The sequence below is a fragment of the Branchiostoma lanceolatum genome, chromosome 3 (genome assembly GCF_035083965.1).
Source record: "Branchiostoma lanceolatum isolate klBraLanc5 chromosome 3, klBraLanc5.hap2, whole genome shotgun sequence".
Classification (NCBI taxonomy): domain Eukaryota; kingdom Metazoa; phylum Chordata; class Leptocardii; order Amphioxiformes; family Branchiostomatidae; genus Branchiostoma; species Branchiostoma lanceolatum.
The window spans coordinates 11,379,102-11,393,864 of NC_089724.1; the positions used below are offsets into that span (position 1 = coordinate 11,379,102).

Here is a 14,763-nt window from a genome sequence, read left to right on the forward strand (position 1 = left end):
ACTGCACCTGGTACCTGGTAGTATAGTCCCTGCTCTTGTCTACGGGGACACCCTACACGTCTTACAGACACCGTTAAAGCTAGAAATCAGGTGGTCGTTAAGTCTGTAGAGACAATACAAACGTTTCATGAGTGAAACAGTGACGGTGGTAACGTTGACATTTCCCCCAGAGGTCTATCGTTTGGGTCTCGTAAAACAAAAGTAGGTCACTTAACATTCGGAATTAAAAACTGAACGGGCCAGTCCAGATTGCGGTAAGAAAATTATGTTTCTGTTATTATTGGTGATAACGTTATATCTACGGTTATAACCCTAATAAAACGTTCGAATGGGGAAAATACTTCTTTACCTGATATAAAGCAAAGGCTTAAGGTAAAATAGCTGTATAGTGTGTCACCATTTTTTTTATTTCCCTTCAAAACGTTTGGACATCAACTCAACGTTGCAAATCATCTTAAAGTTTTGTCAACTACTTCGATTTTGTTACCATCTTGATATTTTCGTTGTTTCTGGAAATATCTTGTGATAATCATGTAATTTCAAATGTACTGATTTTGTGCATCTCCTCATCAGTAAGATTTAAGCTAAGTAGCTTCACGCGCTTTCTCCTTTTGCTACACGTGATCTCTCTCTTTACGATGCTTGACCCGACATGACCAGCGATACCGTCGCTGGTTTCTTGGCGAACGACTTCTCATCCCATCCCATTATCTTCAAATGTGGATCCTCTCAGTTTTTTTATCCCTTTAAATGGGTTTCACAGGCTGTCAAACAGGTGATTCCAACTAATGGCCTCGTTGGCGGAGCATTTTGATGATTAGGCTTCAAAACACAGATTGTCTTGATAACGAAGTTCAACTTGTACATTTGTGAATCATTAAGGGCTTCAGCAGACCGGCACTGGTTCTTCCCATGGAGAGGCTTTGATGTTTTGTATCTCCGTGTCAGATAACATTCAACAGATTCTTACCCGCGGTGACAACAAGCTGCTATCGGTTAAAATTATTGTAATAAAGTCAGTTGTAATGATCTTGTATGGGGCATTCCTTCGTCCCCTAGGAATGATGAAAGCGAACTTAAAAGTGCCCCGTGTTGCCCACTTTTCTCTGTAAGACTAAGAGAGTAAACGCTCGTATGTCTTTCTTCTTGTGGTCCATGACAGTCTACCATGCAACAAACAAACAGGATAAGCAAAACCCAAAAAGTAAGCACTCAACGTCTAGATCTCTTGCTATAAACGCAGAAACAGTATACGGTACAATACTGGACACAAACATGTGATAAAAGAGAGTACCCAAGGATGATTAACGATAAGTCCATGATCTGACGACTGTTCGACAAGTCAAGTGTGAACAAGCTACACGCGAAAGTCAGTATTCTACGACATCTCTTGAAACGGAATTGCGTATATACGAAAGGTAGCATTATGCATGTTGCATACTCTTTATTCTTTTGCAGATTCTGTATTTTCCCGCCAGTGTTGTTATCGTGTGTCTGTAACATAAACAATTTACATGGTGGTGTATTTTCTTTTCAAGCAAGCTCCTGAAGGGCGGCAGTCCTGATGCGACCATAACCGTTGAGCGTTTCTTCTGAATTTCTTGGATATGGAGTAGGAAGAGATCCAGGAACCGTCTCGTCATTGGACACATCTTTAAAGCGTACTTGACGGCAGAAACCAGGAGCGATGGAGGATGTTGGTACTAACGCAGCTGCCTCTCACATATAGATTACTATATAATAGTTTTTGGCAGCGCCTGCACGTTCCACAGGTCCGTGGGAAGGTAGTCTATCATTATTTGGAGCCTGAAAGTAACTTTCACAAAACACATGCACTAAAAAAACAACGGAAATTGACCCTCACTTGCTGAGGTTGAAACCGTTTGGTGTCGGGAGGAAATTCGCTGTTCACCCAGAATCGCGGCTATCCGGTACAGATGTCGGGCGTGGGTCTTACAGCTTCCTCTGACTCTGTACCTAGTGATTACACAAACCGTGGAAAGTGTGCGGATGTGGACGCGGTTTGTTTTCTCAGCGGTAGGAGGCAGTGTTTCGGGACAAGCCAGAAAGGTTGCCCATATCCGTTTGTTAATTAAAGAAAATTAAGACAGGTAACATCGCACCTAGCAACGCGACAGTTCGTCATCTTCTTATAGTTCTAAGTCGTCGTCTGACTCATGATATATCTAAGGTAAATCTCAAAGACATTTACTGCTAAGGAATCTACATGTATGTATGATCATAACAGAAACTGGCACTATAAATGTCATTGAATCATAGTTTCGACTCATGTTGTTCCAAATGTTCTTACTTTCCGCTTTCCCGATGTGCGACAGATTTATCTGTTACGACCTTTAGTACTTGGCTTTTCAGAAGGCAATATCATCAGTACTCCGGTAACGTTCTGGGTCATGTTACAGGGAATTCTTTCCCACGCACCTTTTTTTTACGTTACGTGGTATAATGACCGTCAGAGTTAGATTTATACCAAGGGCAAGTGATTCATCTGTGCACGGATTCCTGCGGATGGGAACCAGCCTTCGATGTTGCCACGTTTTCAACTTGCACTCCAGATGATGCCAGGCCCTCTTGTCTTCATCAGAGATGTCAGCGGAGCGTGGCGGCACCAGCACAAGATGGAATTACTGTGCCCCACTTTTAAAACACTTTTCAATCATCTGCAACTTTTCTTAAGAGCCATTGCCTTGAAGTGCTTACAATAATGTAATCGGCAGGAAGAAGAACAACTCGCCGATCAGCTGTGCTCCAGTAACTCTGCCGTGCAGCTATTTTTTAAGATCAGCCCGTCTGTACATTACCCAGTCGCGGCCCGATGACTGCCCACAACTTACGGTATGTAAACAAGCCGGCTTCTAGCCGCGGAACTGTTTATTTAAAGTTACAAGATACGCACATTGCGACACCCCGCTGATGACAGAAGCAATAAACAGCCGGATCATAATTGATCAGAGTCAATAAACGAAGTGCCAAACTCCCAAACAAATATGCGACACTGGTCCCTAATGAAATTAAAAGCTGCTCAAAGCAGTCAATTGGACAATTTACCAGTCAATTGGGATTATCTGGGCCCCACTTCCCGCGGAGATGGAGTGCGGAGATAAGCTAATGGAAGAAATCGTCACCTCTTGGGAAGGGCTGAGGGCAACTGTAATCAGCAAGTCAAGTGTCTTGGTGACACGGCACAGTGGGGCAGCTGAGCCCAAACAACCTGAGAACGAAACAACGCCACGCTAATGGCGGCTTGACGTCATGAAAGCTTTCTTCGCAGACTGGGTCCGGGCGCAGTCGTGCAATGAAACTCTCTATCAGAGAAGGATTGAGAACTGGGGAGTACGGTCTGCTGTAGGGATTGGACAAAAGGCATTTTATCACCTACCGAATGTCAGGAAATAGCAGTAACAATTCTCTATGGCTGTGAGTATGCCCACATTTTCCTCTGCTGCATACAGCCGAGAGAGGCGTGAGATGAAGGCACACCGGTGTGTCTACGTCATCTCCGTGGAGCCTCACAGACTACAGGTGGATGAAGTATCACTGACACCATCAACAGTAAGATATGAGCAATCTAAAGCCTCCACTTCATCTGTCTCATCAGGAGGGTAAGACTCAGGTAGTTCTGACCGTTTTTACTAGTAACCCACCAAACGTCCAGGCTATAACTAGCTAACACAATTTTGTAACAGTCGAGACAAGCATAGTGGAAACACATTGATAAGATAACTATCTCAGCGACAAATCGTTGCGTGTCAGAAAATGATGCTACTCGTGCCTACCCCTGGCAACCTGTTGAAAGATCAGAATCAGCAGATCGCACGCACAGGAACCTTGTCTTCTCAAATCACAGAGCAAGGTCAAGGTAAATCAGAACTACACAGTGTCGTAAGACCATTGGTGTTCAGAGACTCATTAGCGTTGATATCTCGTTACAAACTGTCCTTTTAACCATCTTTTCCGCATCTAATTCTATTCTCGGTAATCCACAGCATGTGAAAGGTCATTGACGTGAGAACAGAGAACGGAAGCCCAGTATTAACCCACCTGCTGTTGCCCGGGACGACAACATCTCTTCACACTAATTATTCCGAATGAAGTCAATATGTCGGGCCTTCAAAGGTAAAGAAACTGTTCCTACGAAAGCCGACACATACAGAGGACGGACAGACGTTTGTAAACAATACCCCAGTTGGCTTGAGCTCGTGTCAAAATTCCGTCAAACAAACGATGTGAGCGAGCAGGTCATCATTGGAAGGCATTTTGGCGGTAACACAATTCCTTGCAGCTCATCAACAAGTGATACGGAAAAGCCAGAAATCCTTCTGTTGTTAACTAGGCCCATGCTTGGGCGTGCACGGGGATTACCGAAACTGACGAGTCGGCTTATTTGAGCGAAAATTAGATTTAGGCGGTCACAAAATATCAAAGGCAGCAAACATTTTCCCGAGGCAACACGACCTTGTCGACTGCGCACCTGACGCTTTTGTATCCTGCCAGAAATAACTCGTAATGAGAATGGCACATGGAAGGCAATATGCCAGATATACTAGTAGTACTTTGCCAATGTCAGCGTTAGGGGATAACGTTTTGAATTTCATCTAGATCTGCCACTGTGTGTAGGACCACGTTTTCCTGGTAAAATGGTTCTTTCTCTGTTCGCATACCACGGTCTGAACGTATCACATCTCCCACACGCCCTAATCCTCGGAAAGGAATCACAGAAGCCGGCGTCTTTCTGTGTTATTGTTTCCAATGTTGAATGTTTCGCAATGCATCCCACACGTGCCCAAGGCAAACACATGCCGACACCGTTGTCCTCTGAGCTGTAACCGCAAACAAGCGCAGCCGGGCAGACCGGAGAGCGGCTTAGTGTTACACCTGCGGGGCCGACTACAGCTAACAGGTATGCGACTGGTCAGCCGGATTGATACGGGCAACTAGGACAGTTGTTTTAATCGTAACATACCAAACATAGCTACTTCTAAAGCAATAGGTAGCCAAATAGCTTTAGCCAGAACTATTGCTGATGTTCTCGTACAACGGACGTTCGGAGATAATGCGTGCTCTGCCTGCCATGCAATTTGAGGTCTATTGGTCAGGAAGACTGCTGGTCCATTCATACTAAAATGAATTTCTGTGTTGATTGCATACGGTTAGTTAAAATTAAACGGTATTGGAGGAGAGGAAACAGCCACGATAGAAGCTGCAGTCTGGAAGAGGCTGCTAGAGGGATGCCCTATCTTTCAACCAAGGTATTTCAATGAGATCTACCGGTACATTTTCATGTACTTACTTATCGGGAATTGTTTATTGTCGTTGTTTATTCAGCACAAGAGCTAGATGTCATGATTGAAATATTGCAATGAAACTATAAAAGAAAATTCTCACCTTTTGCTTTCAGGAGGATGACGGAGGCCTTGCACAGACCGGATCCGGAACGGAATGTCCCCGCCGGCACGCGGTTGAATCCGGCATAGATGTAGTAGTCTACCTCCCCGTACATGGGGCTCTGTCCGCTCAGCGTGTACAGGAACTGGCTGTTGATGTAACCTTTCTTCTTAGAGCCGATCCGGTTCCACTCCAGCCGCTCATCACTGATCTCCAGACTCAGCCGAGAGTTCCTGTCGATGATGTCATCTTCAATCCGAATCAACAAGTCGCCGTCAATAGTGGCGTCCATGTAGCCCGGCAGGTTGTTACTGTACACGCGCATTTGCCTGGGGGTAGAGGGGAAATTCATGTGATGTGAAGTCAAAGAGCTAGTGAGATGGAAAATACGGATGATGTTACATGTTTGGACAATAATGACACTGACGGTTCATGTTCCCATATGCCTACAGGATAGGATGGGTATTTTAGTGATTCGTAATCATTCAAAAATGAGAGGATAAACCAGGCTAAATATTGGTTTGTGATCATGATGTACAACCATACAAAGATAGGTGTACAGGTGTTCCCGGTATTATCACGGATATACCGGCAGGTGGCGCACAACATTCCCTGGAAATGTCCTCTGGGGAGCAACTTCCCTCCTTCAATTACACAATTGTTCATATATGAATATGTAACATATGCCCTTTCTCAGGTAATCCTTGTAACTTTTCATAACATAAGAAATCATCAGAGCTGATTAATAAAGTCTGATATAAAACAAACAGCTTCATTGGGGATGGTTGTCATGGTAACAAACCCACTTGTTAAAGATCTGTGTCTCCGCCATGTTGGATGTGAGTCCCGGGTCTCCGCCGTACCCGTCCGCGGCAGGGGAGTCCGACACGTCGAAGGTCCACAGCCGAGGCTGATCGTTGTACTGCAGAACGAAGCGTGCCGACTTGTATGGGCCCGAGAAGTCGACCCTGACCACAGCCTGGCTGTCGCACTCCGCCCGGCTACCGTAGCTAGGACCGGTCAGCACGGTGATGTAGTCACTCCAGCCGTACACCTGGCCCTCCCGCAGGTCCAGCTCTATGGACTCACTCTCGTCCCTCTGCGCCATGGCAGGATGGTCAACCGTCACTGTAACACCGCATGGACAAACGTTTAATGACAATGGCTATGAACTTTAATGCATATTCATGCCCAACTTGGGCTAAATGCATTAGGTAACATGAGGTAAAAGAAAAGGAACATTGTGCTATATTCCATCTAAATCTATAGTCTCTTCTTGAAACATTTGCACACAACACATTCACATAGTTTTTATATATACTGATGAGGAGTTCACGTACTCACTTTTTAGCAACAACATCAAAATGTGTTAATATAATGTATGTATGTGTAAAACTGATGAAAACCTCCGTGAAAAAAGATGCTCGATCGAGAGACATATATTACAACACCTTCATTTTGCATAGTTGGTAACAATTTTGTTCATTAAGGTGATCATGCGACAGAGATGATGAAGAAACACATTGATATGATAAAAACATCCCCCCATTAGACTGTCTGAATGACATTTTATTCATCGACATTCCCTTGCCGAACCAAGCCCCCCTCCCCACTCAAACTTGGCCCCCTGTTCCCGTGGGGTTGGCGGGTTTCTGGTCACGCATGCCGGGGTAGGAAAATGCGTCCCATTTCTGTGAGTAGTGAAAGGTCTGGCCGGCTGATGACAGGGCCGCTCACTAACTCAGGAAGCGGCGATGACCCAGACTTCAGCGATGGCAACCTGGTGATGAAAACTTGGCTTTTAGAGGAAACAATTCTGTTTCCGAGATGGGACAAACGGACCGTATCAGGGCCATGACAGAGATTGACCAGAGAAAAATGCGGGCGTGAAAGCGTCAAAAAGAGGATGGAGAAGCTTTGAGAAACCCACTTCCAGTTTTAACATGAAGCTCTCATGGCAGGGATCGGCAGGAAGGGACATAGGGACATAGAATCCTTACACATTCAATACGAGACTAGACCTTCTGTAAATAAATTGTATTGTATCGGTTGATGACACCAACTCCCTTACGACAACTCTGCCTGGGGTTATCAGGGTCATGAGTGTGTCACGGCAGAATACATTATACATGCCAAGAAGCGAACCACTGGAGGGACAACAATCATACTTTATTGAGTCTGATTTATTTCATTGGGCACTTTATTACAAACCAAAAGTTATGCGACCATTCAGAGACCTTTTTTTTTTAATCGCTGTGATGATGATGGTTATGTTGTAGCTTAGAAATACTTTCTTCCCCGTAATCGCTCACGCAGCGCCCTCAGGCGACAGCCCTGGACACACCAGACACCCTGTACAGTCGACTACCGCTCACTTTACGTTTACACAGCCAGTCACAAGTACTAAAGTAATGTAACTTCGACAAAAGCCTGAAAGAAGTATTTCTATGTTAAGACCATAACGTAATTTATCAACTCTATGATATTTCTCGTTTGTCCGGCCCTTCCCTTTTTGAAAATGAAAAGCTCCCTCCCCCTTTGCAGCGAAATTGGGCAGTGGCGCAGAAGATGAGTGCGTTTGTTATCATGTCACTGAGATGTCACAAGGTCAGGCATGTTTGTTTAAGCACTCATTCTGCCTAGAGCGGCCAGCATGGGTCGTGCAGGCGTATGAACTGTGCCTTACATTCTCGGCAGGCAGGCGCCTCGGGGTCCTTTGGCCAACTGGCGTCTGCAGTCGTCGTTTTTTAGTGAGAGCGAGAGAGAGAGAGAGAGAAAGAGAGAGAGAGAGAGAGAGGGTGTGTGTGTGTGTGTGTGTCTGTGTGTGTATGTGTATGTGTGTGTACATGTCTGTGTCTGTTTACTTTGACTACAACTTGCTATCAAATGTTATAGAATGAGTCTAGAATGCCCGCGCGCGCGCGCGCGTGCGTGTGTGTGTGTGTGTGTGTGTGTGTGTGTGTGTGTGTGTGTGTGTGTGTGTGTGTGTGTGTGTGTGTAATCTGTGTCTATGTGTCTATGTTCCCTGTCCATAACTGGATATGGTTATAGCATGACTGTGTTTGATAAAGTTAACAGATTAGTCAAAATGTAGACATGCTGCAATCGGTTTTCAGACTTGCCAGCTGACAGAGTAGTGCATGAGACAGGCAATGTTACCGAAGGTATTAAACCCCGAACACGTTTTTCTCCGGTCGTTAACGGCTTTAATAAAAACAAAAGAAGTGATTATCGACCAAGTGTGTCAACACAATTATCACACGAGACTTGTTGACGACGGAACAAAAGACTTGTCTGGTGTTAATTTTTCACCAGTAACCTTTTGTGTGACACAATCTAATTGGTCGAGGTTGTTCTATAGGGACAATTCCGAGATAGTTAGAACCAGATTACTCATAACAACCTACACACACTGAGAAGACAAACCAATGAGGTTCAATCAACCTCTTTGGGCCTGTGATATGTAGGACATGGAAGGGATAAAAATATAATGTATAGCAAACGAACATATGCGTTTTGATTGTCCGTAAAAACAAAACAGATCCGTTTCGTTTGGTTTTACATTACAGGGAAGGGAATGCCTAATCGAATATACTTCAGTCAGTACTGTGTTTTACCTCTGACCCCTCCACCACACTGTGAGCCCCCACAGCAGCAATGAGTTTACCCTGATAATAGCCAAACAAATAAAAGGGGCGGGCCATGCCACGCTGAGTGTTGGAGAGTCAACTTTTCTCGACTGCCACATGCGGACAATTATTACCCAATTTACGGGTTGGTGAATCGGCTGGAAGACTACCAGTGATTCAATCTCCCGGCTGGAGCGAGGCCGCCCCCCGCCGCCCGGGACTCAGCGCCCCACCGGTCGCCAAGTACTTGAATAACAAGGCCAAACGCCGCGATTGAACTCAAATAACGTGGGTCAACAAACCCTACACTTGCCGTCTGCCTGCGAGAATTGAGGGGACGTGCCAAGTTCAACAACCTCCTACCAAACTTAAACTTAGTTTTTCCTGTTCCAGAGGCGCCAGGAACTGAGATATGTCCAGAGGAGGTAACGACACTCATTCGGAGGCGCTGTAACCTGTGGGCCATGGTAACTGTTTCGCTATTATCACAGCGTGTGTACTAACATGGTTGGAATAAGTCACGCCACGCCATGGTTAACCATGAACAACAATCCCACAATACCCGACTGACACTAGCAATACGCCATTTCGTCGGGGCATTGCGAAGGTCAGCCATTGTGTTGCTCAGTGTCCAGAAAAGTGAACTCAATTGTAGCCACACGCCAGTGACACAGGGCATGCTTGAATATTGCCAAAACAAGTCTTGTTCCTTGTTCGACAATCATGAATGACGCACATGGTTACGTACTATGGTCTGTCTACTTGACCCTGGGATGAGACATATCACCTGCGAACCCCAACTCCACTTTAGTGTTTGGTTCGCCGTTCTCTAAACATAACACCGAGCCAGTTAGCTCGCTCGCAACCTTATCTACTGCTGCCCATCGTATAAACATGCCAATAGCCCGTTTCTTTGGTTAGGCCATGCTGAATCACTCTGGGCACGAGAGGGTGCCGAGAGGGTACTCTTACCTCCGACAACGATCAGAAGAAGTCCAACAATTGTCATGTCCGCCATATCTACAACCAAGCAGAGTCACTGGGAGTTCTGGGTCGGAGTCCTGTCCTGGCGATGACGACAACAACGTGGCTAGTCCTGCTGCCCTCCGGCCATCCGCTTCCCCTCGAGGTGTTCCCCTCTGGCCGTTTATTTACAAATAAATTAACGATGATTTCTTGCCCCTCGTGTTCTCGGTAAGGCGTTGTGTTCTCGCGGGAAGACCGGGGTTTGTGGCAAAGTCTCGGGTTCTAGCGATAAAAAGTGACCGGGGCGCGGCAACAGGAGCGCCGACACTACGCTCCACGTGAAGCGGTCAAAAGCTTGCAAACAGTGCTCACAAAAAGCGACATGGTAAATTGAGAAAGCACAATAGTTGCCTTTTAGTTAAAGATGACAGGGAGCTGTGGCTATGAAACCTGGACATGGTTGACGCTTTGTCTTCCTGAAGCGGAAAGCCCGGTCCCTTTGAAAGACGTCCCCGTGCCCCACCGACCGTTCCTACCGTTTGTTTGATCACTGACAGTCATTTAGGTTGGAGACTTCAAAACATGAAGCGCTCGTTAATGTCAATGGAAACTGAGAAAGCAATGCACCGATGCTGAGAAATGGCGAGAGGGAGAAATTGAATGGGCTAAGTTATTTGTATTTCTATACTCTGACGACGTCACATGTACCTCCTTTATATTGTGCACAACTTCCTAGTTCATCACTTGAATATGGTAACTGATACTTAAATCCTTGAAATGCAATAGTTATGTGGATATTACAGCGAGGAGATTCCGATCTGAATTAACGTCACACTAAATCATACAACTTTATTCCTGTTTGCACGATCCACGTCCACACTAAATAACGCGCATGCGCAGGTAGAGTTGTCTTGTAGAGACACACTGTACATATATATATATATATATAGTATATGACATGTGATATTTCGATATGTTGCTCTATCCCATATGATTGTGTGTAATCAAACTCATTTTCCCTTATTCGTTTGCATGTATGTATGAAAGTCGCTGTGCTTTTGTTGTGTCAATAAAGATCTTCTTCTTCTATATCAATTGCCAACTTAGGACAAAATTGTCATTTGCGTTGCTACGCCTGTACTCTGACTATCTGTACTATCGTGTATGTCGGTACATTCCCCCTACCCACGTCCGATGCTCTTCCTGTAGTATAAAAAGACTATTGATCTCGATTGAACGATCCATACACATTGGGCAAAACCATAATGTTTTTGCAGTCACGTGCCTGTGACGTATCATAGTGGTCGCCATGATGGTCCAGGATGTTGGTCATTTCAATTTTCATTATAAAATGCTACTAACCAATGCCTACAAACCAAGGTAGAGACTTTGAATAGAATGTACCTTATATACTTAGACACATTGGCTTTAACGAATATGAAATTTCCGTGCTTCTGTTGAAGTATATTTCCTCATACGTGTTTATTATAGATTGCATATAGTTTCTTATATGGTAGAACTGGGGAAATTGTTTCAGATAGATCTAGCGAGTGTGAGGCGAACAACTATCGTTGTTGCCAACATAGAAACATGTTTTTTACTTTAGAATAAAAAAGCATCTAGAATAGATGGCCCAGATCTAGACTGCACATCTCTGGACGGGTAATGGTTTTTATCCGCTGGTGAACGTGTTTATACTATCGTTAAACGCTTGTTTATTTGAACTTTGTCAGGAAGATATTCCTGGGGAACTTTGAAAGCATTCCTGGGCGGCTTGGCATGGTGACAGACCGTGCGAACAGAGGCCCGCCATCCCTCTCAACATGTCTGCGTCTGAACCAGCCGTACGGACTGGCGCAACAAAGTACAACACGCAGCGGGTCGGTTACTACACAAACAAAGGCTCTGCCCGCTTTCGTAACACAGACGCAGAATTCGTCATGATATAGATAGAAGATCATACTCATAGAATAGATCTTCATTTAGATAGGGGGCTAACACGTGCTCGTCCTTTAAAAAGCAGCTATGGCAACACGTTATAACACAAGCTGCTTGTCAGAGAACAGTGCCTTAGAATATTTCGCCCTGCCAGGAAATACTAATAGCGGAAAATAAAGCCGTGGATGTATCTACACGTATAAGATGGAATTGGAAGGCATTTGCATTTGTCCTCTAATTCTTTCATATCCATATCCATACCCCAAATCTTCTTCAGTATTGCATTTTATTTCAACCACACATGTCTAGACCATGTATGGTACATAAGAGGTAACATGTAGGGTGTTTACACCCACGTGATTGTGACGTAATCATTGTCAGCCATACTGAATGGCTAAGGCCGAAAGTTGCCGAGTGGATTTGAATCTGTAGTTATTCTGTTTATACAATTACAGTCACGTAATGATGACATAATACATGCAAAAGGATAAAAAAGGATAGGTCTGACTCTTCCGGGTTCAACCGACCAGCATTTGGCTGTGGCGTCAAACACCCTATACATAATCGAGTATAGTTTTGAAGAGTACAAATCCTGTTATCAAACGTTTCTGGATAGCCCCGTTAGGTGGCGCTTATGACAGGCGAACTAATGAAATAATACCAGTGTTAGCCAAATGTGACATCTGCTTTGTACACAAGAACGGGCCGAAACCACTCATTAATTACAACGCAGAGTTTTGCTGACGAAGGTCCTTACCTGGAACAACCATAGGGGGAGGAAGTCCCTGACAAAAAAATTAATGTGCTAATGACTGGACTACATATACATAACGTTAGATTCAACTATAATGATCATTTCTTCAGAAAGAATATATGCAGTGTGAAAGGGAAGCTGCTTGAGGAGTCACCCCCCCACCCACATACGCCCACACGCACGAACGCACGCGCGTACACGCACGCACACGCACACACATACACACACACACACACACACACACACACACACGCACGCACACACACACACACACAAACACACACACACAAACACACACACACACGCGCGTACACACACACACACACACACACACACACACACACACAGAGGCACAGAGGCACAGAAGCACAAACACACACATACACACACTCGCGCAAACTGCAAGTGATAGTCTTCCAGCTGATTCACCAACCCGTAAGAAAACAACAAACAATCTCCATACAAGTTGCTGATGTGAGACATTTCTTTGTTGCTGTTCAGGGTGGAAAAGAAATTTTGAAATTGTGCCGCAGATCTGCAGTTTTGCATGAATGACACGTGCACGTGTAAACCCCACGAAGCTTCCTGAAAATCTGCATCATCAACGATAGCTTAACCTGTGTTATCATTTACGAGGTCCCCGTGCTTTTCAGATTCATCCATGATCCGCGGATGCATGTCAAAAATAAGCCAGAAATATTTAGCGACAAGCTAGAGCAACACAACAGATAGCATCTCCTAAACCGCAACAGCCATGTCTGATCTTTACGTTACAGTTATCACATATATCTAACATTTTTGACACAATATATTGGCAATGACAGATAGGCCTGTCACTATCTTGCCATTATAATTGTAGAGTTCTTTCTTAAAGGATGCCTGGTACGCCTCTGCCTGACTTTGACTGTTAGATCTTTTATTTGCCCATGAGAAATAAAGAGCATTTCCAATCGTGTTGTGTCAAGAGAGTGTCTCCCGTTTATCAGAAACCTGTCTGCCCTAAAACGAGATTGCTTAAAGTGCGCCCGAATCCGCTTATGAAAGCACCGAGTGGAGGTCAAGTGGAGCGGCCTTGTTATCTCTTGGAGCCTGACCTCGGCCTTTGTGGGGTTTTAAAATAACTAGACTTGTATGGAACACGTGTAGCAAGATGAACCTCAGTGGTGAGTAGAGAACGGCTGGCAGTGGCTCAGAGCAGATGTAGGATGTTGATCCCAGGGATGTGTAAAACATGGCCCACTCGTTAGCTCATTCACTGTTGTATCATACTGCCACGTGCCACAAATTACTAACAAGCTTAAGCGCTTTGCAGGATCAAGAGGAGAAGAAGCAAAAAGAAGAAGAAGAAGCTAAGACCCGTCCCGCTCGGCATACATGGCTTGATCTTCTCATGTAGGTCTGATCTGAAGACGAACAAATATATACCATACACATATCGCTGGTAATGATTCTCTAGTTTGTATTCTTGCAAGAGTTGTATTATTTAGACACATTTTCTTGCTATGCACAGAGAGACTTTCTTTTCCTTTTAAAGAAGTTTGAAAGTTTCCGGCGATGGTATAATGTACTCCATTTTGCAGGAGGCTAAAGACTAGTTTTCGAACATGACAGTCACTGTAGCCAATTACTGGACTTTTTCCCGCGTTCTTTCAGCAAAAAGATGCGACTGTCAAACTTTCCCATCAAAGTCCCGAACAATAGTGTTTAAGGCTACCCATTTCGTGCTTCAGAGTCCATTATTTTTTCTCTTTCGTGCCTCTAAAAGCTGTATCGCAGGTCCACTGAAAGCTCTTAATGGGTGACGCCGTTTAACCCCAATGGACTCACACGATTCACGCAAACAACAGGAAGCTGTTACTGAAGTCCTGAGATGAATGTTGGCCGGAGAACAGACGTGACACGAATAACGGCATGGCGTCATCAGAGCTGCTCGTCCCCAGGGTATTGTGATGATCCGTTCTGAATATGTTGACAGGTGTGTCGCGTATGGTAAAACATTTTCGATAAAAGAAAAGCTTTGGATAAGCGGATTAACAGTTCTGGTAATTAATAAGGTCAAAGGGGTCACAGACT

General features: G+C 44.7%; 1 protein-coding gene and 1 long non-coding RNA gene across 10 annotated transcripts in view; one reads left to right on the forward strand and one right to left on the reverse strand.

Annotated features, from left to right (window-relative positions):
• Positions 1-10,543, reverse strand: part of LOC136430239 (signal peptide, CUB and EGF-like domain-containing protein 1) — a 58,826-nt gene extending 48,283 nt beyond the window's left edge. For 5 of the 9 annotated variants that reach the window (XM_066420667.1, XM_066420668.1, XM_066420669.1 and 2 more), the window contains exons 1-3: positions 10,005-10,541; positions 6,210-6,531; positions 5,404-5,732 (exon numbers count right to left, since the gene is read on the reverse strand). In XM_066420667.1, coding sequence (XP_066276764.1) covers positions 5,404-5,732; positions 6,210-6,531; positions 10,005-10,050 — 697 coding nt within the window. In that variant the 5' untranslated portion in view covers positions 10,051-10,541. Of the gene's footprint in view, positions 1-1,864; positions 1,962-5,403; positions 5,733-6,209; positions 6,532-10,004 lie in introns of those variants that run through there. The other 4 variants (XM_066420664.1, XM_066420663.1, XM_066420671.1 and 1 more) reach the window with 3 other exon arrangements.
• LOC136430247 (uncharacterized) lies at positions 2,664-6,170 on the forward strand. Its single transcript, XR_010754869.1, has 2 exons — positions 2,664-4,918; positions 5,417-6,170. It is a non-coding gene; the product is annotated as an uncharacterized lncRNA (long non-coding RNA).
• Positions 10,544-14,763: the final 4,220 nt, after the last annotated feature.